We start from the raw sequence: 24,536 nt of genomic DNA on the forward strand, positions 1-24,536 counted from the left end.
AAATGCCACTTTATACCTTGTGTTACCTGATGTGTAGATTGCTTTAGTATTCCTTTTTGGTCACTTTGTGATGTGTGTGTGCAGGTCCCATTTCCATGCAATATAAATAATAATTTCATTAATCATGTATATAGCTATATCTCTATAATCTATATATATATATATATATATCATTATATCAATCTATTTATATGTCTATATATATGTATTATATATATATCTTTATTCTATTTATGTATAAAATATCACTATCCTAAATGTGTGCTGTTATAAAACATGTGATATTGACATTGTAACTTTATTGAAGTTCCAGGTGTCTGGCTGAGGCTGTGGGAGGCTGAGCGGGAGGCTGAGCGGGAGGCTGAGCAGGAGGCTGCGTTGGAGGCTGCGTTGGAGGGCGGGCAGGGAGCTGGGTGCGCATGAGGGCGCACCAACAACAAGCCCAAAATTCTGCACTGCAGTGGATTTCCTCAGGTGTGCCCGTCTTGGTCGTCGTCGCATTTGTCACTCCTGAAGGACTGCGCCGTGGTCCGACGCCCCTAACTTTCTCCTTCTACGTCGCCATTTTTGTTATTCCTTAAAAGAAAAAGAAATGCAGTAGACTGTCTGCCGGACTGCAGACAGAGGGGTGGGTGGGGGCCGGCAGCTGGGGACGGTGTCTGGGTCACCTCATCCTAGAGAGGAAGGATGCCACGCTGGTCTGTGGAGACCCGCTCCCTTTCTTCTCTCTCTCCACTGCAGACGCAGTGAGGTGGTCGTCTGTCTGGCTCACGTCTGCCATGTGCTGCGCCGGGGGCAGAGCAGCGAGCAGCACTCGGCTCCCCCTGTCTGGGAGCAGGACAGCGCTCACTGGGCCGCTTTAGAAGTGGTAGAAGCCGGGGTCCGATCAATCTCGCGACTAATCGGGGCCACAAAGAATAATCTCTTTTTATCCACCATGCCCGCGTAGTTTTGAATAGCTTGTGGTTTTACCAAAGCTTTATTTCTACCGAGAAGAATCAGCTTTTTGATAAAAACAGATTTTCGTTTTCCTGCAGTTGACGCAAACCTTGGAACCAAAACCATCAGTGATCAGGTCTTTTTAGTGGTTTTCTACGGATCTACTGTGAGCTCTCAAGTCGTCCCCAACACACAACATCTCAGGTAGCATCACAAGCTTCAAGGGGGCTCAGGTTTGACCTCAGGGATCCCTTCCAGGATTTTTCACTAACTCCAGTCTGTACATATATACATTTTATTCATCGATAAACGTCCTCTTCCAGAGCAGTTGTCAGACCTCTTCGGTGCCCAGAACTGTTCCCCTTCTCCCCATGAGCCGGGGGGTTCGCCATGGCGTCTGAGAGCTTCCAGTACCGAGCTCTGTTCGAGTACAAGCGGGAGCGCGGCGACGACATCGGCCTGCAGCCCGGGGACACGCTGACCGTGGCCAAGGCCTCGCTGCTCCAGGCCCCCGTCCCGGGCCCCGGGCCCCCGGCCTACCAGGACGGGGACGAGAGGAGCCCCCGGGGGTGGCTGCACGGCACCAACGACCGCACCAAGGAGAAGGGCGACTTCCCGGGAACCTTTGTGGAATACGTGGGCGCGGTGATGCTGCGGTCCGGCCCGCCCTCCAGGCCCCGGCCCTGGACCCCCGGTGGGCCCCAGACCGCCACGGGACCCCAGCCGCCCGGCGGGCTCTGCGCCTCAGGTAGGAACCCCACCTCCTTCTCCGGCCAAACGTTGTTGTGAAGGGATGTGTGGTCGATGTTCGCCTGCTCCAAGGTCACCGTTTATCAAATGTATGATGAAGCCGCCGTAGGTACGACCCCCAGGTCGGCAAGAGAGAGGGCACGACAGAGCGGAACAGAGCACCATTTTGAAACTAAACCACAAAAAAAATGAATCCCCTCCTCCCTCCATTTCCCTGCCATTCCATTTAACGCACCGCGTGTGTTTGACAGACAAGATGGATTCCCCCAAAGCAGTAATGGAGGAGAGGCCCTGATTGGTTTGAAATAACCCGGGAGTATCTAAACTCTAAATGGTCACACGCAGATGCACGCGCAGTCGACCTGAAACTGATATTCTCACAGAGCGTTTCACTCAATTGGCTGAAGGATGGCCCAGCCATTTCCATCTCAAACGTTAGCTCTTAAATTGTACCTACAGCACCTTTAATCATGCATCCACGTAGCTTGTCATGCTTAGCCTGGCCTCTGTATAGAATGATGCAAGGCCGCGTTACGAAGTACGATGGAGCAGGAGCAATGCCAGTGTGTTGTGGTCCTATGCTGCCACCCTAAAGCTTGACTCACCGGCCCGACAAGGCCAAGGGTTTGGTCCGTTTGCTCCATGATACTGACTGGGACCATTAGTTTGGGGTCGACCATTAGTACTTGATAATTGATGTTTAACTTCAAGTCTCTGTCACATATATGTAACATGCGTCGTCTGTGTTTACATCACAGAAAACCAAGTATAACATTTGAAATTTTACAAATGGAGTTTGGGAGAAGGTTTACTGAACTATCTGAAACTCAATGATCACACTTTGAAACACGAAATCTGATACCAGTATTCACATTTGTCCCTCACTGGAATTAAATTGAAGTCTTTACGTGGCAAGAAGTGCAGCCAGAGTGTTTTTCTTGTTCAATTGACTACGATATCCTCCGCTCCCAAATGTTCAGACTGGGTTCATACGATCATGATATTTGTGGATTTTCAATTTTTTTTTCTTTTGCCCATTTGTATCCACACACCACTTTTATTTTACTCCAAGGCTAAGAGTGAATCTGTCCAAGGATAACGCGATAGCAATTTCAAAGGATATTGCAAAACAGACCTTGCCATTTAAAAGGCTATTCTCAACACTGGAAGCTTTGATTAGTGTTTTTACAGGCATGGTGTGGTGAGCTCTGGTTGAATCCTGGTAGGAGCCGTACTCTGGAGCTAAAGAACTCCTCCTGGTTTATTGCTCTCCATTTGCTAAATGGGTCAGATGGACAGCAGTGTTCTCTCCCTCCATTCCACTCCCTCCATTCCTCTCCCTCCTTCCATTCTCTCTCTCTCTCTCTCTCTCTCTCTCTCTCTCTCTCTCTCTCTCTCTCTCTGTTTTCCTCTGTCTCTTGTTGCCTTATTGCCTTATCGCCCTATATCGCCTTAGCATAAACAAGATATAACCTTTTGGTTTTGGCTGTACACCCCCCCCCCCCCCCCCCGACCCCCCCTTAACAGACTTCCCCCTCTCTCTCATCTCCCACCGGCTAATCCCCTCGCTACGTTACTATGTGGTTGCAAGACTTCAAAGCATGCTTTGCCATCCAGCTAGGCCAGCCCTTGTTCCCTGCCTCCGCCTCTCTATCCTCTCCCTAGCACCCTGCATTAGCACAAGGCTGTGTCTGTCCTGAATAATTGATTGGCTGGCGAGCTTGCGTCCTGACATGCCACAGTCCTGCAGCCACCAATCAGCTCCAGTAGAGCGCTAGCCGCCGCGGCGCGGCGCAGCACCACCCCTCAGAGGCTAGGCTAGGCTAGGCTAGGCTAGGCTAGGCTAGCTGAAGCACAGAGCTCCACCGGGGGCGAGCCGGCACACCCTGATGGCTCCTCTCACGGGATTGGATGGAAGCGTGTTGGTTAGGGTTAGGGTTACCCTAACCCTAACCCTAACCCTCCTAATCAACCAGCCCCCACCCCCCCCACTGCCCCGCCCTCTTATTGATGACCTCACCGCCGGACCTAAACATTATTAATAGGCTCTGCAGGCAGATCATCCGTTTGCGTGACAGCTAATTCTTTCAGATAGAGTTAGAGCAGGTGTAAATCCAATTAATCTACTGCATGGTGGAGGATGATCTTGATTGGATTGGTGGGAGAGGGCTTGTATATCGCTGATCTAACACTCTCTGTGTGCCATCTGTAATATAACAGACTGTAGTATAAAAAGGATAATACAAAGAAAATGCATATAATTATTCTCATATATTAAGTTGTATTAGGTTAAGGTCCTATAAAAACATAGAATGCAGATGTTGAGGAAAACATTTTCTACCAGCTTTTATGAATGATGTAATATTTCACTGTATTATGTTGGTGCCTAGATTCTGAACACATAGTATTTCCAAGTTACCATGGTAAGAATTTGTACAGATAAAATATTTTCATAGTTTTTGTGATTTGTTAGAAATAGAAATCTTGCAAAATTAAATTAGTTGCATAATTGACTCAGTATTCCCTTGACAAAATGTCTCTTCTGCTTCAAACCATGGTGGAGGTGATTGATAGATTGGACCTCAGATATTGGCCGACACTTCCATTACTCGCTGATATTTTTGTATTAGGATCCTTTCTTTAAATTAACATTCACATTATTTAAAGTGATTTATATGACTAATACGATCGTGTGCAATGGTGAATTTATATTTATTGTGTGATCTTGCCGTGTTGTTTAGAACCACTTAAACATGAACCTGAACAGAGCCAACTGTTGAAGAAATTGACCTACATACATGAATCACAACTATGAGGGATATTTTTAGATAGGAATAGGAAACCCTGATGCCCGGTTCAGTCCCAGCGGTCAAAGTGGGGGAAAAGCAACGAAAGAAGAGATTAAAGATTGATAACATGGTCCCTTCCACACATCTCGTCCTTCAGATCTGGTCTCCAGTTCACGGAATGAGGCGTTGCAAAGGGACTCAGGTTCATCTGCTTCGTCTTTGAAGACTGCCAAGAATATAATCTTGTTTCATTCTGACCCGCCATTCCCTATTCTCCTGGCGTGATCCTCGCTGGTCGAGTACAGGCTCACACCGATTGAGAGGTATCTGAGGTAGGGAAAATGCTCTTTGAGGGGGATCAGCTTTCATGATGTCTTTCCCAGGCCCTGAAGAGATCCCCGACAGACCAAATAGCACAGGAGCGCCTGAATTATTAACCGCTCGCTCGTGTACTCGTCTCCCTCGCTCCGCGTGCTTCCTGTTCCAGGCTCAGGTCCTCCTCTAATCCAACCTGCCTCAGTCTCTCTGCTTCCACCTCCACCATCCCCACCAATCAACCCTAATAGCAGGGTCTACAACGGCCGCCTTCAACCCCTTCATGATCACTGACCCACCGCTATTCCCTCCCTTGATAGCGTGGACCTCCCCAGGCCTGCCCATCGCTCACCACACAAGACACCTTCATCCAATGTCCATTAATGAATCCCTTTAAAGGCGCCTGGTTATCCCCTGCAGGTACAGCGTGGGCCGCGGTGGGCGGTGGAAGCTAAAAGGTCGACGCCACCAGAGTACGCTCAGAAGGTGTTATTCAAATGCGCTGCTGGTTGATGATAAGCGGGCTAACGCGTTGCCCCCAGCGTCTATCGCCTCGAGATGCCGGTTCACTCTTTGATGTAAATGAGGAAGCTGATTAGACACCAGACATCCAGACGCCCCCCCCCCCCCCCCCCCCCCTCATCGCAGACACAGGGTGGAGGAATCTGAGGTTAGGGGGCTCCTGTGTCTCCATTGTGATGAGTTACAGTGCCCGGTATCTTAGCGTTATAAAGAGGGGCGAGGGATGGATCGACACTTACCAGGGTGGCGAAGCACTTTGACCATGATAGGGCGACATGTCAGCCAATATTGTAAAGCGCTTTGAGAGGCCACTGGTTAGAAGAGCGCTGCATAAAGGCAGGCCATTTACCGTTTACCGTGATGAGTGAATAGGGTTGGTGTTCAGAAAACACAACAGACACACAAACTCAGCATAATTAGAGTATTTCCGAAACACCTTTTTCTTATTCTTTTCTCTCTATCAAACTCCAGCTATCCAACCCCCCCCCCCTCACGTACAAACACACAATCCACGAACCCCCGCCCCCAAACCTCATCAAAACATTGAAAGCGTGGTCGGTTCGAGCGGGGGCGTTTGTAAACACGTGGCGAAGGCGCTGGTTCCATTGAGCGGGGAGAGCTGATGAGACCGGCTCGTTGCTCCGCCCCCTCGCCACCCCAGTGCATCCACGCACGCACGCGCAAACTCAGGTTAGAGTGAGGGGTCAACAGCCATAGGACCATTTAAGTAAGCTTTTTATTGGAGCTTGATCCAGGCATGCCGTGTCTCCTGTTGTCGTGTGTGTGTGTGTGCGTGTGCGTGTGCGTGCGTGCGTGCGTGTGCGTGCGTGCGTGCGTCAGTGTGTGCAGAGTTGATTGATGTAATCAAGGACGCGTGCCGAAGCTCTGCAGCCCCAGATAATGAGAGAGAGAGAGAGAGAGAGAGAGAGAGAGAGAGAGAGAGAGAGAGAGAGAGAGAGAGAGAGAGAGAGAGAGAGAGAGAGAGAGAGAGAGAGAGAGAGAGAGAGAGAGAGAGAGAGAGAGAGAGAGAGAGAGAGAGAGAGACGTGCCGACCAGCGGCTAGCGGGGGATCAGCCTCACTTGGAGGCCGGCTGAGGGTGGGGGTCTCTGGGGGGGAGGGGGGGAGGGGGATCGATGCCTCCTGCATCGGCCTAACAGGCTGAGGCTCGGCCTAACCACCTCGTTAGTGGATTCAGATGTACCTCGGCTGCTGTTACCTCGTTAGCCCGCCGCTGTTTGACCGTATCGGGGTTGGATGGCCGGTGGTCTGGGTGGGGGCAGCGGGGAGGGAGGGATGCTGCTGCTGCCGGGGTCGTGGTACCATGACGTTGTTACTTTTGCAAGAAAATCTGTGTGTGTGTGTGTGATGAAGAGCAGGAAACGCTTTGGATGTCTTCATACCTCAATGTCAAGATAAACTCGGAGAGATGAAATCTCTGTTCTTTCCGTGAGCAGCAGTTCCTTGTTCTCTTCCCCGGCTGTTTGTCTCCCGTGTCTCGCTGGGCCTCGTCGGCTGTCTTTCATCTCCACGGCCGATCCCTGGGCTCCTCCTCCTCTCTCTGCTCTTCCTCTTCTACTTTGTTTGGAGCCGTCAGGAAGAAAGAGATCTCTGAGTTTGGTTTCCGGAACGTTCTTTAACGGGACTTGTGAGTCGTATCACATACTCAGTCTCGGGATTATATTTGACGTGGAGACATTGGTCGTGTGTGTGTGTGTGTGTGTGTGTGTGTGTGTGTGTGTGTGTGTGTGTGTGTGTGTGTGTGTGTGTGTGTGTGTGTGTGTGTGTGTGTGTGTGTGTGTGTGGGATCCTCCTGTCCTATTTCAGTATGCGTCTCCCATATGGAATAATGGCTGGGGGGGGGGGGGGGGGGGATCCTTGGCAACTGTTCTTCTCTTGGTTTATTTTCTGTATTTATAGGATCTACATCTTTTCGGTGTATTCATAAACACCCCACACGCACAACAAGCACTGCTGCCCCAGTGAGATGAGCCGTGTGCCGTGCATCGCGGTGCAGAGCCGTCCCTCTAGTGCGTGTGTGCGTGGCGTTCTGCGCCCCGAGACGAGCGGCGCGATAATTAGCTCGTCTTCGCCTACCGCCGACGCCGCCTCTTAGAGACGCGCCGCGGCTCAGGCAATCCGAGGCAATTTGCGCTGTCAATTATGTTACACCTTAATGAACTTTGCGGAATTACGCACCGTTGGCTCATTTGACATTGAGGCAGCGAGGCAACGCGCCCGACGTGCGCGCCGTACGCGGCTGGAATGATGATGGAGTGTTGGAACGGTGCTCTCTGCTCCACACAGGTCAACACTTAGAGAACAGTGTGTGTGTTCGGTTTTGAGCCGCCCACACACACACACACACACACACACACACACACACACACACACACAGACACACAGACACACAGACACACACACACACACACACACACACACACACACACACACCACACTTACTCACTGTGTACAGCGCTTTGGGTGTCTTGAAAATACAAGAGGACCGCTATGCAAATGCAATGAATAATTATAGTTTTAAATGATGGCTGGTGCAATCAAACAATGCCAGCAATGCATGACTTGTTAGTTTGAAATGGAAGATGTTCAGCTTTGGCCTCAATTCAAAGAATTGTTCTTGTTTGCGCATCAGTAGTTTACTTTGGGCGTGACATTATGTTCAAGTCAAGTCATGTAGCCGCTAATCCCAGGAAACAAACCAAGGGGGGGGGCTCCTCCAAGCGATGGTTAGGAGTGAAACGGCGACCATAATGGCCTGATGGTCGCTTAACAAGCAAAACGATTCAGTAAATCCACGTATCCACATCATTAACGGGGGAAACCGCACATCAACACCTGGACATTGACAATACTGTGGGTAGCATGTGAATGCTGTCAATCACTCAGGTTTTACTGTTTGTATGTAGAAATCAATATATAAATATATATTTAAGTGTGTGGGTATGTGAGGTTTATCTCCGCTGTTTTGAAAGTCAATTACCGAAGGGCCGGAGAGGCGGTGTGTTAAAGTGATGAATGGGCGGCTGGCCGGCTCTATGGAGAGAGAACGGCTCATAAAAACATACATGGAGGAGAACAAATAACTGAGCAGGCAGAATGAAGAGAGCGGTAAAGCAGGAGAGGATCCCGGGACACGGCGGGAGATAACTCTCCATGGTGATGCTTTGATTTGTTGGCTTGTGGTTCTCGGCGGGCCTGGAGGAGTGTACAGTCAGGCGACTGCTGGCCTGTTTTTGTGTGCCTGTTTGGGTGCTTGTGACGACAAAACAGAAGAGGAAGCGCAGTTCAGTCGGGCCAAGAAGGTGAGCGTGAAGAGGCTCCTGTCAGCAGCTGTCCTCCTCTGTCTTGTCAGGGCATGGTGTACGCTTTGACTCAGACCCTCTTACCTTTACCTTTACATTAAGGGGATTTTGCTGTCGCTTTTATCCAAGGCGACCATTCAGTCACACGTTCACACCCCGACGGCGGAGTCGACCCCGCAGGGCGACAGCCAGCTGGTCAGGAGCGGTCAGGGTGAGGCGTCTCGCTCAGGGACACCTCGACGCTCCGCTAGGAGGAGCCGGGGATCGAACCCGCGACCTTCCGGTCACCAGTCACCCCGCTCCGCCTTCTGAGCCGCTGCCGCCCCCCCCGCCAGAGGCTCTTATAGGGCCGCTCGGCCCCCGGGTCTCTCTCCAGTGGGACGAACCCGATGGGGGAGAGAGACCCGGGGGGGGAGAGAGGGACCCGAGGGGAGAGGGACAGACCCGATGGGGGAGAGAGACCCGGGGGGGGAGAGAGGGACCCGAGGGGAGAGGGACCCGAGGGGAGAGGGACAGACCCTGGGGAGGAGAGAGACAGACCCTGGGGGGGAGAGGGACAGACCCTGGGGGGGGAGAGAGACAGACCCGGGGGGGAGAGGGACAGACCCGGGGGGGGAGAGAGACAGACCCGGGGGGGAGAGAGACAGACCCGGGGGGGAGAGGGACAGACCCGGGGGGGAGAGAGACCTGATGAGAGAGGGACAGACCCTGGGGGGGAGAGGGACAGACCCGGGGGGGAGAGGGACAGACCCTGGGGGGGAGAGAGACAGACCCGGGGGGGAGAGAGACAGACCCGGGCCTCTCTCTGGGCTCTGCTCTGTAGTCCTGATCCTTCTGGCCCCGTGCGCACTGACCCGGGACCAGCTTTTATGTTTAAAGGAAAAGAACAGGAGTGATCAAGTGAAAGAGATCCGGCTGAGCCAGAGCAGCGTGCTTTGTTTCGCCACCCTGCCGTCGTTCCGCCCGCGGTTTATTCGCGCCTATAAAACCACAAGCTTTTTATATCCAGACTTTTATGGCGCACTCCTCCGACGTGTTTTAATGGCTCCCGTATTCTATCTAGGGCCCGCACATTGCCGGTTGACCGCTGTAATTTCCGCCATTTTGCTGGCATAGTAAAAATCATTGAAGTGTTTTTGCTTGTCTCTGAGTTGCCGTGGGCCATTAATGCATATTGTGGTTTTAATGGGTTACTTTAATGCCGCTGAAGGCGATCGCTACTACTGCGGTTTGCCCTCTGAGCCAAACGTGTTATTCTGCCACAATCTGCGCCGGGATCTTAATTAGAGACAATCAACTAAAGGAGACAAGCCTGTTTCCTAGCCCGTTATTGTTTTTTTGTGTGTGCGTACAACCATCTTGTATGAACCTCGACCCAACACCCTCTGAAGGTCTGGGGCGCTCGTTGGCGTCGCAGCCGCTGGATCTGCTGGATGGCAGCAGACCAAAGCTGTGTGTCGGCCCCCAGACCAAAGCTGTGTGTCGGCCCCCCAGACCAAAGCTGTGTGGCGGCCCCCCCAGACCAAAGCTGTGTGTCGGCCCCCCTGACCAAAGCTGTGTGTCGGCCCCCCAGACCAAAGCTGTGTGTCGGCCCCCAGACCAAAGCTGTGTGTCGGCCCCCCAGACCAAAGCTGTGTGTCGGCCCCCCAGACCAAAGCTGTGTGGCGGCCCCCAGACCAAAGCTGTGTGTCGCCCCCCAGACCAAAGCTGTGTGGCGGCCCCCCAGACCAAAGCTGTGTGGCGGCCCCCTCTCCTCCCGGGGGTCTTAACAGACCGCGGCACAGAGGAGTCCCCTGTACCGAGCAGGAACCCCCTTCACGTCTTTCACTGCCCCACTTGTGGCAGTTAGAGACATGGGAGGGTGTGTGCGTGCGTGCGTGTACGTGTGCGTTTGCCTATGATTGGTGGGTGCGGTAATGCACGTACCCCGTGGGCCGTGCATGAGGTAACCATTTTGATTAAACATAGATTTATAACTCTTAAAAATATATTTTTTTACGGCACGAATGGATGAATCTGTTCCATCTGTCTCTTCCATCTGCGTTAAAATACTTTCCAGTGTGACGCACGTCATTGAGGAAGCCTGAACCAGCCTGCCAAGGAGGGCGCTGATTAATTGGCTCGTAAAAGTAACATAGCGGAGCAGATTTTCAAGGGTTTTTGGTATTAGATGAGTACATCCCACTGAAATGAGAGATATGTGGTGACACACACAAACACACACACACACACACACACACACACACACACACACACACACACACACACACACACACACACCACACACAGCTCCTTTGTTGTCCTCTGACGATATGGAGTACATGGAATCAGGATTATAATGTGTGTGTGTGTGTGTGTGTGTTTGTGTGCGCGTGCGTGTGTGTGCTTGAGCATGTGTGTCCTTGTGCATGTCAACGTGGTGCCCTTCTTTGCTAAGCCCTACAGGCAAAATGCGGGTGCATTCCAACATACTGCCTTCCACTGGCACAGGATTAATGTTTATATGATTCTTCAAATCTGGGTAGCTTTAAATCCACTTGAATATGACAATGAAATATATGCACCATGTTGCACATGATGATTCTTTGATCTAATTTACAAGGAAAACTGAAGTAGCATTGACAGATTGTCTTGAATATTGCGTTTAATGTTTAATTCCTTTGTCATGGTGCTACATGTTGTGTTGTTGATCATGTCAATAAGGCTAATTTGCTATTGCCCGTGTTCTAACTATAGAGTATATAGAAGGGCAACATATGCCTTCTATTAAACAGGGTTTTATTTCACTTGTACTTGAAATTCAAGTTGAGTCTTAAGAAAATGAAAATGGGGTCAGGGTTTCTCCTCTGGCAGCAGTTAATCCTTTGCTCCCCTCATTATGCCCGACGGTTAAACCGCCATGCCTCCACGAGCCCCGCGCTGCCGCTCGGCTTTCATCTCCGGCAGAGGAGAAACCAAACGGCAGCAGCTTCAAAGCAGACGGGGAGAGCACTGCACAGTGACACCTCAGCACTCTGTCACTTTACCAAGACCGCACCGGCCTCAGCCCTTTACAAAACACACACACACACACACACACAGAGACACAGACACAGACACACACACAGCACACACACACACCCCTTGGGTCTCCATCTATATCTTCCTCCAAACGTTACCTTCCCTTTCTGTAATTGTGATCAGAGCAAAAACATCAAGGGTCACCGCAGGGGTACTGCTGTGTGTGTGTGTGTGTGTGTGTGTGTGTGTGTGTGTGTGTGTGTGTGTGTGTGTGTGTGTGTGTGTGCATGCAGGTTTGTGTGCGTGTGTGCAGGTGTGTGTGCGTGTGTTCGTCGAGGTGGTGGCTAAGAGGTTAACCACACAGGTTTTGAGTTGACAGAATGCGTGAAGGCTCCACTCCAGAGCCCCGAGCCTGGAGAGCTGACCTCCTCCTCTGATTGCTTTGACGGAGCACATAAAGCCAGGGGCCTTGGAGGGGGATGAGCCCCGGACATTATGATGTGCTTACATGATGCACGGACAACCTTTTAAGACGGCTACTTTCATTGTAAGCGGTTGGTTAAGTTATTGATTTCTTAATTATGCACAAAGTAGTCTAGAGTCTAGACCATACTGCAGGTTGTGAGTCGACATTAAATAACCTATGGGCCATTTATCAGGTGAGTGCTGCATGCAGCGCTCAACTGTTGTTCTTCATAAGCTTTATTCTAAATTTCCTCTTTATTATCCCCTACAAACTTTGGGACCTGTCTCCTTCCTCAATTTTTCACCTATAGACTCCATTCAATTTTACAATGTTCAGAATAGCTTGAAGTCGGGCGCTTCTTTTCAGATTTCTTAAATATTTTACACTTTTTAAGATATTCTACTTTTAAAATACTATCTCTTTTGTAACATCACACACACACACACACACACACACACACACACACACACACACACACACACACACACACACACACACACACACACACACACACACACACACACACACACACACACACACACACACACACACACACACTCTCAACACTGACACTGACACACCAGCATTTGACCTTTCAGATTCTTCAGTTCAATTCATTTTACATTTCTGCATTTTAGCAATGCTTTGCACTTTCTATTCAGCTGTCAGTTTGTTTGTTTCCAACCATTTACATTTTCTTAAATGGTGTGCATGTTTACATTGTTAACTCCATTTAGACTTTGAACTTTTGTTCAAATCCCGTCACTTGATTTAAGCCATTTAACGTTTCTTTATGTCTTAATCTATGTGGCTTTATTAAAAAATATTTTCAACCTCACTTTGTACCACACCACTCACCGCATTTCTGCAGGAAATTGCATTTTCTAGTTTCCTTTGCTATCTCTCCCTATCTCTATGTCTCTCTATCTCTATCTATTGTTCTTTAGTTATTATTAGAGCAAAAGCCAGAGTCAGAACTGTACGCTTGACTTTCTCTTTTTGGGTTATAATTGAATTATAGTAATTACCAAGAAGGACACGCATCGAAACGTTACATTAGCCGTTGCATTAGCTGCAGCCCTGGTGAGACGGCACCAATTACTTTAAACATTATGCAACAAGTTGAATTAAAATCAAGCCCTCCTCCCTCGTCTGTAAAGTAGCGATGAAAGATGTATGTCCTGTTCTGCATTGCGTAACAATATTCATAGTTGTGTAATGTTACGAAAATCTGTCAAATGGATGGAAAGATAAGTAATTTGGGTCACACATCCTCCAAAAGCGCGTTCTGCAACCCAGTTGTGTCTCTGAACTCCACTCAGTCTCTGCTCCGCCATCTCTGTTCTACATGTCTGTCTTTGAGAGACAGTTTGTCGTTCCTCTTCAGATTCCACCTGTGTTGTGTGTTTCTCTCTCTCTCTCTCTCTCTCTCTCTCTCTCTCTCTCTCTCTCTCTCTCTCTCTCTCTCTCTCTCTCTCTCTCTCTCTCTCTCTCTCTCTCTCTCTCTCTCTCTCTCTCTCTCTCTCTCTCTCTCTCTCTCTCTCTTCCCCCCCCTCCCTTTTGGCTGGCTGTGTTCCATTGCTCTTTCTCTCAGGGAGAGATGCTCTCTCCTCTAACTGACAGGCACTCTCAGCAGTCTGGACGTCCTCCATGCTGTTTGTTGGGTACAGCAGGCGTATGGAGGCTTGTGGGAGAAGAGATGACCTTTAAATCTATCGTAGCTCTGGTTCTCCTCAGATGCCGCTGTGATGGCCCTGTGTGTTCCAGAGCCTGTGACAAGGCTGTCATTATGGAAGCATCCTTTTTCTAAGTTTAGTCCCTCGCATGTTGTGCACGGAAAACACCGATTTATCTCTCACTCTCTCTCACTCGCACTCTCTCACTCGCTTCCTCTCCTATGCGCTCTCTTTCTCTTTGCGCTAGTTTTTATGTATGGCTTTTTAATTGAGAGAGGCGATTAGACGACAGTAACTCCAAACACGGGCGGCGGGCGCTCACACGCAGACATACAAGCAAAGTATGCAGTGGAATGCATACGGTATTACCCACCGCAGAAAGCACTCGCAGTGTCTGCTATGGCTCTGTTTCTCTGTACACACATTCATTTATTTATGGCATAGTAGATGTGAGCGCTATGCTAATTACTGATAAAAAATGGAGATAAGGCCGAGCGAGACAGTGTGATGTATTATTAATGGGAGGGAGATCTTCACTGAGTGGGGGTTAGCCATTCCTTCTCATTCCCTACTCTGGCCTCTCTCTCTCTCTCTCTCTCTCTCTCTCTCTCTCTCTCTCTCTCTCTCTCTCTCTCTCTCTCTGTAAACGCCTCAGATGTCATTTCCTCCTTTATTGATTTATTTAACTATTTATTATTTATAAATGTTTTAGTTTTTTATTATTATTAAAAACAAATTCAACCGTTTTCAGTTTGTATTTGTTAAGTACACACACACACACACACACACACACACACACACACACACACACACACACACACACACACACACACACACACACACACACACACACACACACACACACACACACACACACACACACACACACACAAAGGATTTGTCCGATTGTTCTGATCCTCCTCTCTACAGAGCTCGTCTTCTCTAACCACAGTCGTCTCTCTCTTCTTGAATCTCCCCAGTCCATCGCTGGTCTGCAGTGCTCAGCTCTTTGTACTGATCGCTGGTCTGCAGTGCTCAGCTCTTTGTACTGATGGCTGGTCTGCAGCTCTTTGTACTGATGGCTGGTCTGCAGTGCTCAGCTCTTTGTACTGATGGCTGGTCTGCAGTGCTCAGCTCTTTGTACTGATGGCTGGTCTGCAGTGCTCAGCTCTTTGTACTGATGGCTGGTCTGCAGTGCTCAGCTCTTTGTACTGATGGCTGGTCTGCAGTGCTCAGCTCTTTGTACTGATCGCTGGTCTGCAGTGCTCAGCTCTTTGTACTGATGGCTGGTCTGCAGCTCTTTGTACTGATGGCTGGTCTGCAGTGCTCAGCTCTTTGTACTGATGGCTGGTCTGCAGTGCTCAGCTCTTTGTACTGATGGCTGGTCTGCAGTGCTCAGCTCTTTGTACTGATCGCTGGTCTGCAGTGCTCAGCTCTTTGTACTGATGGCTGGTCTGCAGTGCTCAGCTCTTTGTACTGATCGCTGGGTCTTCTGCTCTCCATCTCCTCTCCAAACCGGGCCACCGTGCTGCGTCTCGCTGGAGCCGTCCATAATAAATATGACATGCTGCTTCCCACAGTGCTGCATGCTGCTTCCTATTAATGCCTGCCTGCCTGTCGTTATTTACTGGGAAGATGGCCGCAACAGACATATGGATGATATCATGGGCTTAAAGCTGCAATGGTGTATTGACGTGTTGACGTCACGCCACAATACAAATACATAGCAGGACTACTCGTGCTACACTAGTCCTACTTTTATTTAGTTAGAGTCTCTTTGATCCAATTGGTCATGGGCAGGAGACTGACGTGTGTGTGTGTGTGTGTGTGTGTGTGTGTGTGTGTGTGTGTGTGTGTGTGTGTGTGTGCGTGTGCGTGTGTGCGCGTGTGTTGGTTTGTCTGGATGCATACTCCCCACATACACAAACATACTCTTCTAATTCAGAACATAACCAGTTCCTGGCGGTCTATTGCTGGTTATGTGCGTTTTAATGTCCAGTTCGTTGTTTGTTGCTTTGCTTTAGAGCCTCAGTCTCTTGTCTCTAAAGTGCCTCCTAAATAACACCTAAATGGGAACGTAATATGCATATTACCATTTTTTATTCTGTTTCCCCTCCTCCCGTCCGGTGAGCGACCCCCTGCGTGAGCAGCTCTTAACGACGGCGACGGCCCTGTTGATGATGTCACTGATGACCCACAGCTCCTCTGGGCCGCGGGAACGTTGTGTCCCCAACGTCTTAATGCGGCCCTCACCGGGCCCGCCGCTGCAGCAATAACACACGCGCTCTCTTTTATAGTCTGTCCCCGCTGTAATAGGGTTAGCGCTAAAAGGGTTGTATAACGGAGAATACATAAAGCTGGCCGGCGCCGCTTACGACCGCCTGCGATGTTTGGATTCTTCCTGTCGTGTTTTATTTTTTCCTGTTGTTTCGCATTTTGTCGTTAACCCTCTCGTCATTTCTTCTTGTATTCCTCATTCCTTCATCATTCATCACTCAGACACACTCCTCTGCTCTCCTAATTATTCAGTTCCCGGGGGGGGGGGGGTTGTGTGTGTGTGTGTGTGTGTGTGTGTGTGTGTGTGTGTGTGTGTGTGTGGGGGGGGGGGGTACCTCTCTAATGAACCCTTCCTAGCGCTCTACCCTCATTGGCTGAATTTCATTCCTTATCCTTACTCTTAAGAATATGAAACAAAGATCATATCTTCTAGCAGCGGAAATGCATGGGTGTGCAAAAAAAATAACCAAACAAGTGTTGCTGTTAACGTGTGTGTGTGTGTGTGTGTGTGTGTGTGTGTGTGTGTGTGTGTGTGTGTGTGTCACACCATATTATCTCCACCATGCATCCTCTGTGCCGTACCCAGCCATAGCCTCTGTGGGGTATTCCATTATACCCATACATAGTTAGTGCAGCTCTCATGTGCACATGCACACAGAATCATGTGCTCTTGTACATACAATGATGCACGATGCCATGTGCATGAAGACACAAGAACACACACACACACACACGCACGCACACACATAAACACAAACGCACACACATTTACACACGGTGCACGCATGCACACGCAACCCCTCCTCCCATCCCCCAGACTTCCCCTCAATCATTGACCTTTTCCGTTTACAAACACACCTATTCCACAGGCGGGGCGCGTGCGGTAGGCTTACGGGGTACACACCATTATCTCTAAATCAATCTCCCCCTCCATCCTCTCTCCATCCTTCATCTCCCTCCGTCTCTCATCTAATCACAGCCAGGGCCCATGTGGTCGCCCTGGCCTGCTCAGAGAAACAAAACACTGGAATACATCTTGCATTTTCCAATTTAGTCCTCCATTTATCATTTCATTACGAGGCTTTTAAGGCCGAGCACGAGGCGGGCCTCCCTCCTCCTCCCTCCTCCTCCCTCCCTCCTCCCTCCTCCTCCCTCCGCCTCCCTCCTCCTCCCTCCTCCCACCATCTTTCTGCCATCAATTCTGTTTATTTTCTTGTCCGCATCCAATTGTGGAGAAATCATCTGTTTAACTTAGGGTTGGAGATGGAGAATGTGCTTACGGTATCGCCAAACAATCCTTGGGAAAGCTGCTCGCCTACACACTCAGACAGCCATGCACGCGCACGCACGCACGCACGCACGCACGCACGCACGCACGCACGCACGCACGCACGCACGCACGCACGCACGCACGCACGCACGCACGCACGCACACGCACACACAAAAGCATGCCAAGGTGTGTCAGTTTGACACACACTCAAAAGCACACACACACAATACACACTTACACACACACACACACACACCCGCACACAGACAACATCGCACAACACACGCACACGCACACACATCCATCACCTATCGCCATGCTGAGGCTGAATTGTAAATGCATTCTCCAGGACTCCAGATTCCGGGTTTATTCCCAGGAAGCCACGTGTCCGTTTCTTTGACGGCGCAGGTGGATGGAGGCTGGAAATCCGAGGGCCTCTTGCCCACAAAGGAGAGCCTATGATGGGCTCTAATGGCAGAGCTGACAGCCAGGCCTCTTGGCTCGTCTAAACCCCGGCCAACACCAAATCCCCACAAATCCAGAGCTAGTTAGGACAGGTCCGCCGAAGGCCACGGGAAACGCTTGACCGCCATTAAGACGTGGGAGAGGGAAGTGGGAGAGACGGAGATAGAGGGAGAGAGGTTGAGTGATAAAATGGATTTTAGGAGCCGCGGCAAGACGAAACCCATCACGCCGTAGCAGATCTGTCCCTCCCGCCCCGTCTGATGATGGGTGCTCAGCTCTGGCGCTCGTTGCGTTAAATCGTTTTCATTTATCTGGGGAGCATGAGAAGAATGGGTTTGGAACAGGACGGCTAAACCGACACTCGGCAGAACGCCCTGTCACATCCTGAGCGAGGCACCCGAGGGGAGCGGGACTCAGACGCCGGGCTTTGATTGCAGTCATTTAACAATCGCCAAACGTCTCACTTGCTCTCTCTTTCTCTCTGCTATCTCCCTGGCGCTTTGGCTTTTTCTTCTTCCTTCCTATCTTTCTGTTTTGTGTGCGTGTTGAACATTTGATTTCCCTGCTGGTATGAGAGCCGTGTGATAGTCTTCTGACTTTTATTTGTATTTCTCTTTTTCCTTTTAAGTGTGAAGATGTTGGCTTGGTGCCCCGCAGCCCATCCCAGGCTTTCTCCGGCTGTCTCTCCCTTCTCAGTTTGATCCGTATCACTTTGATCGACCACTGTTTGATTTCACTTTGCTCTACTCTTCCTCAAAAGCGTTTTCAGCTTTCTTTTAGCTACACTCTTCTTCTTCAATTTGCCAGGGCTGGGGATTTATGTCAAACTTTGTTATTTTTCATCTCTGCCCCTATTTCAGTCACTCTTTCTCAGCTCTGTCACTCTGCCTTTCAATCTCCTCTCAGTTGAACCCACCCCCCCCCCCCCCCCCCCCCCCCCTCCCCTCCTCACCCCCCTCTCCTCCTCACCCCCCCCTCCCCTCCTCACCCCCCCTCCCCTCCTCACCCCTTTCTCCCAGCCCTTCTCTTTGAAGACCTTTGCTGCTCGCGGAGCCTAGCACAGCAGTGGTGATAGCAGAGTGTGGGAAGCTTTTGGGGATGTAAATGAAACTTCAAACTGCAGGCATGAGGGATTGAGGGGGTGAGAATTGACGTGTGTGAGTGTGAGTGTTTCTGTGTGTGTGTGAGTACGTGTGTGTGTGTGTCGTGTGTGTGTGTTGTCGTCGGTTGGCTCTGGAGAGAATTGCAGAGCTCTTGGATTAGTTGAATCTAGACGTTCAGAGGCGGTACCCGTAGGATTCTCTTTCCCTTCCCACCGTATTTTTTGCTTTGTCTCTCCTCTAAAACGGGGGCAGGGGCGGTGTTGTGATGTGGCTGTGATGGTGTTGTGGCTGTGATGGTGCTGGGGCTGTGATGGTGTTGTGGCTGTGATGGTGCTGTGATGGTGCTGTGGCTGTGATGGTGTTGTGGCTGTGATGGTGTTGTGGCTGTGATGGTGTTGTGGCTGTGATGGTGCTGTGGCTGTGATGGTGTTGTGGCTGTGATGGTGCTGTGATGGTGTTGTGGCTGTGATGGTGTTGTGGCTGTGATGGTGTTGTGGCTGTGATGGTGCTGTGGCTGTGATGGTGTTGTGGCTGTGATGGTGTTGTGATGGTGCTGTGATGGTGCTGTGGCTGTGATGGTGTTGTGGCTGTGATGGTGTTGTGATGGTGCTGTGATGGTGCTGTGGCTGTGATGGTGTTGTGGCTGTGATGGTGTTGTGGCTGTGATGGTGTTGTGGCTGTGATGGTGTTGTGGCTGTGATGGTGTTGTGGCTGTGATGGTGTTGTGGTGGTGTTGTGGCTGTGATGGTGTTGTGGCTGTGATGGTGTTGTGTTGTGGCTGTGATGGTGCTGTGGCTGTGATGGTGCTGTGGCTGTGATGGTGTTGTGGCTGTGATGGTGCTGTGATGGTGTTGTGGCTGTGATGGTGTTGTGGCTGTGATGGTGCTGTGGCTGTGATGGTGTTGTGGCTGTGATGGTGCTGTGGCTGTGATGGTGCTGTGGCTGTGATGGTGCTGTGATGGTGCTGTGGCTGTGATGGTGCTGTGGCTGTGATGGTGTTGTGGCTGTGATGGTGCTGTGATGGTGTTGTGGCTGTGATGGTGTTGTGGCTGTGATGGTGCTGTGGCTGTGATGGTGTTGTGGCTGTGATGGTGCTGTGGCTGTGATGGTGTTGTGGCTGTGATGGTGTTGTGGCTGTGATGGTGTTGTGGCTGTGATGGTGCTGTGGCTGTGATGGTGATGGTGCTGTGATGGTGCTGTGGCTGTGATGGTGCTGTGGCTGTGATGGTGTTGTGGCTGTGATGGTGCTGTGGCTGTGATGGTGCTGTGGCTGTGATGGTGCTGTGGCTGTGATGGTGTTGTGGCTGTGATGGTGTTGTGGCTGTGATGGTGTTGTGGCTGTGATGGTGTTGTGGCTGTGATGGTGTTGTGGCTGTGATGGTGTTGTGGCTGTGATGGTGTTGTGGCTGTGATGGTGTTGTGGCTGTGATGGTGCTGTGATGGTGCTGTGGCTGTGATGGTGCTGTGGCTGTGATGGTGCTGTGATGGTGCTGTGGCTGTGATGGTGCTGTGATGGTGCTGTGATGGTGTTGTGGCTGTGATGGTGCTGTGGCTGTGATGGTGTTGTGGCTGTGATGGTGCTGTGGCTGTGATGGTGTTGTGGCTGTGATGGTGATGGTGCTGTGATGGTGTTGTGGCTGTGATGGTGCTGTGGCTGTGATGGTGTTGTGGCTGTGATGGTGTTGTGGCTGTGATGGTGTTGTGGCTGTGATGGTGCTGTGATGGTGCTGTGATGGTGTTGTGGCTGTGATGGTGCTGTGGCTGTGATGGTGTTGTGGCTGTGATGGTGTTGTGGCTGTGATGGTGTTGTGGCTGTGATGGTGTTGTGGCTGTGATGGTGTTGTGGCTGTGATGGGGCTGTGGCTGTGATGGTGCTGTGGCTGTGATGGTGCTGTGGCTGTGATGTAGCAGCAGACAGGCCTCATGTTGGTGCCTTCATATCATGGAGGAAATAGGGAGAGAGATAGAGGGACACATTGTAAAAGAGAAAACCCATGTATATCTTTGACTGATCTGCAATGGTCCTGATGCTGCCATACACTACTCACACTGTGGTGATGGAATTAAAGTCAAACTATTGAGTGTGCCAGTTCAGCTCCATTTGTGAAGCACAGATGATAAATCCGATTTGAGTGTGTGTGTGTGTGTGTGTGTGTGTGTGTGTGTGTGTGTGTGTGTGCGCGTGTGTGTGTGTGTGTGTGTGTGTGTGTGTGTGCGTGTGCGCGTGCGTGTGCGCACGCACGAGGCAGCAGGGTGCGGCCACCTGTCAACCCCTGGTGATGGATGGCGCGGGCAGGAGAAGGGAGCCGTCACTCACCCTCTCTTCCTCTCTTTTGTTGGTTTTGTCTTTCTTTGTCGTTGCTGAGCATTTTCAATTTATAAAAAAAAAAAATATGAAAGAATCTGTGAAGTCACTCCGAAGCACACGTGGGATCTCACGCAGGCCGGTCGTTGAGGAACTGGATGTTCTCCTCATACTGCTGACCATCCATCATCCAAACCCTTCCACCTCGGCCACTAAGCCGTCTCCCCCCCCCCCCCATAGTGAGAGAGAGCCTATTGTTTTCTGTTCACGTCAATGTCTGACATTTCCAGTTAGGCTTACTGACCTACACACCTGGAAATCGAAGGAAAAAGGCTGCTGTGTATATAGTGTATATAAGTAGAGCTGACCTGAGCTGACCCTACCCCTCCAGAATATATGCTCACAGCTGTGGATTAATTGTCTGTCTACCCCCCCCCCCCCCCATTTAATCTCATTTAATCTCACACTATAAATATGAATCTTAATCCCAGTGATTAAATGCTCGGTTGCACGCAAGGCACTTTGATTTGTTCATTTACTGGACTTACTTGCTAATGCAGTCATTCATACACACACACACACACACACACACACACACACACACACACACACACACACACACACACACACACACACACACACACACACACACACACACACACACACACACACACACACACACACAACTTTATTTCAGAATTGGCAATCAGCAGTGAGACAACAGTTTCCATCAAGGTTTTAGTTTGAGTAACACAAATAACTGCTGCCTTAGTTCTGGCCAAGTGTCATGGTTCAGTCGTATCCCTCTCTCTATTTCTCCCTCTCTCTCTCTCTCTCTCTCTCTCTCTCTCTCTCTCTCTCTCTCTCTCTCTCTCTCTCTCTCCTGTCTCTCTCTGTCTCTCTCTGTCTCTCTCTGTCTCTCTCTGTCTCTCTCTGTCTCTCTCTCTCTCTCTCTCTCTCTCTCTCTCTCTCTCTCAAACACCCTCTCTCTACCTCTGTCACTAAGACACATACATTGTGATTAGTAATCCCGTCTGTACAGTGCGATAGTACGGCTGTAGAGCTCCGCTTCCCTCTGGAAATCCTGTTTTATCACACCCACGCATCCCCCATTACCCTGCCAGGCACACACATGAGCAACCTACACACACACACACACACACACACACACACACACACTGTACACAGACAAGCCACTCACACACACTCGCACACAAATGTTCATATGCTCGCATGCACAACCCAAAGCACATACGTGTGCACACTGCCCTCCCACTGGAGACAGTCATAGCTATTTCCTGTCATGGGGCCAGGAACAAAGTTGTTTAATATTAGTTTGAATACAATTTAGATACACACACACACACACGCACGCTCTTATATACTGTGACATCGATGAGGTTGTCTCTGGAGCCCAGGGACTGGGCTGGTTCGTAATGATATTTATACATAAGCGGCCGGGACGCGACGTCTCTGGAGGGGATCTATATGAACCCTGCGTTGCTTTAATAACAGCTTCTTAATACCTTTGCTTTCTAATCGGGTCAATCATGGAACTGATGAACGGGCGCGCTATTTATAACAGCTGCTGACCGTGTACACCCACGCTCCTCAGTGTGTCTTTAAGTTGATAAGGTGTGTGCTGTGTGTGTGTGTGTGTGTGTGTGTGTGTGTGTGTGTGTGTGTGTGTGTGTGTGTGTGTGTGTGTGTGTGTGTGTGTGTGTGTGTGTGTGTGTGTGTGTGTGTGTGTGTGGGGGGGGGGGTGCATGCAAAGGAAAATAACGATTCAGACGATACAAGCAGGGTAGAGCAGCCACAACATCTGCTAGTTCTCTAAGTGTAGAGTATGTGTACTATTATGGGATGTTTGTTAGGTCATTAAGCTGGTCATTAGAACCCTCAATTGTATAGGCTGTGTTATAAGAGGCTTACCCATATAAACTATACAATGGGAACTCACAATGTCACCTAATGAGGTTTAAGAGAGTCTTGATAATGACTTAAATGGGGGCCCAATATTGGCCCTTTCTTTGTTTGAATTTGTTCTGATATGGTTTAGTTATTGGCTTTCAGATAGTAGAGTTGCAGAGTACTAGCATATTATAATGAATATGCTATAATGAGAAACACCCACACCCACAGATACACACCCACAGATACACACAGGTACACACACACAGATACACACACGCATCTTCCCATGTTTAAAGAAATGAGGATAAAGTCGGAATGTCAAACTCATGTTAAAGGTCCCTGGAAAATGCAGCCTGAAATTGCATGTCTAGAATTGGGCTGCGAGCGAGCGTTTGCATGTTGGTATGTATGTACATATTTAATATGTATGTAAATAAGAGCACACTGACCGCACACACATATCACCGGAGATTGTGTCTTTGATACGCAATGCCCCCGTGGGCTTGATGCTAGAGAAAATGACGTGTGTCAGTTTGTGGTGTGTGCGTGCGTGCGTGCGTGCTTGTGTGCATCATCCTCCCTTCCTAACATGCACCTACCTGGTTCTCATTTCCTTCTATGCCCTCTTCTCCTCCCGGCGTTTAATTCATTTTCATCTTTCGGTTTCTTGCTGTTCCCCTCGCTGCGTCAGATCCATGCTCCCTTTTTATTTTCTTTACACTTTTCTCATCTTTTCTCTTTCTTAACCTCGGATGCACCCACCGCCCACCGCTATTGGCCCGTTCTCCGGCGCATGTGACATTTAAACGGAGGTAATGAGCATCGCCGAGTGAGCACCACCTACCTTGCGATCCACGCTAATTATCCTAATCAGACATTCATATTGTAATTAGAGCCGTGAAATCGGTTCCTACATGTGGTGCTGCTCTACATTAGGGGGGGGGGGCTAATGTAATATCCCCTCTGTCATACACACACACACACACACACACACAGTTGAAGAATATAAGAAAAACACAGATGCACGTTAAATAGCCCTAAGAATCGGTAAAGACCTTGAGACCAGTCCCGTATGCACTCATAAAGTGCGTGTGGAGGTCGTGGTGGCCCCGGTGTGTCTTGTGGCTGACACACCCGGTCCGGCCTGGTCCGGCCCTCAGTCTTCTGGGATGCTCCACGGGTACACTCTAAATAAAGGAAAGGTGCCTGATCTTAAAAGTGTGAGGAAGTGAGGACCGAGGAAGTGATGAATATGTTCTCATTTGCATGCCCTAATTCAGTGTTGCGTCCTCCGATTGAAACGCAGTAACCTAGACACACAAGGACGACCAGAAGGGAGGGCAGAACATGACCCCCAACAAGATATCACTGCGCTTTCTGACTGCCAATAGGATATGTATTGAGATTCATCAATATGGCGTCC

At 49.9% G+C, this 24,536-nt stretch overlaps 1 protein-coding gene across 1 annotated transcript in view; it reads left to right on the plus strand.

Moving 5' to 3' along the window:
- Nucleotides 1-386: 386 nt before the first annotated feature.
- pik3r3b (phosphoinositide-3-kinase, regulatory subunit 3b (gamma)) overlaps nt 387-24,536 on the plus strand; it is a 129,648-nt gene continuing 105,498 nt past the window's right edge. Inside the window, exon 1 of the mRNA XM_060067089.1 lies at nt 387-1,687. Coding sequence (XP_059923072.1) covers nt 1,330-1,687 — 358 coding nt within the window. The 5' untranslated portion in view covers nt 387-1,329. The remainder of the gene's footprint in view (nt 1,688-24,536) is intronic.

Source organism: Gadus macrocephalus, chromosome 12 (assembly GCF_031168955.1).
Source record: "Gadus macrocephalus chromosome 12, ASM3116895v1".
Lineage (NCBI taxonomy): Eukaryota > Metazoa > Chordata > Actinopteri > Gadiformes > Gadidae > Gadus > Gadus macrocephalus.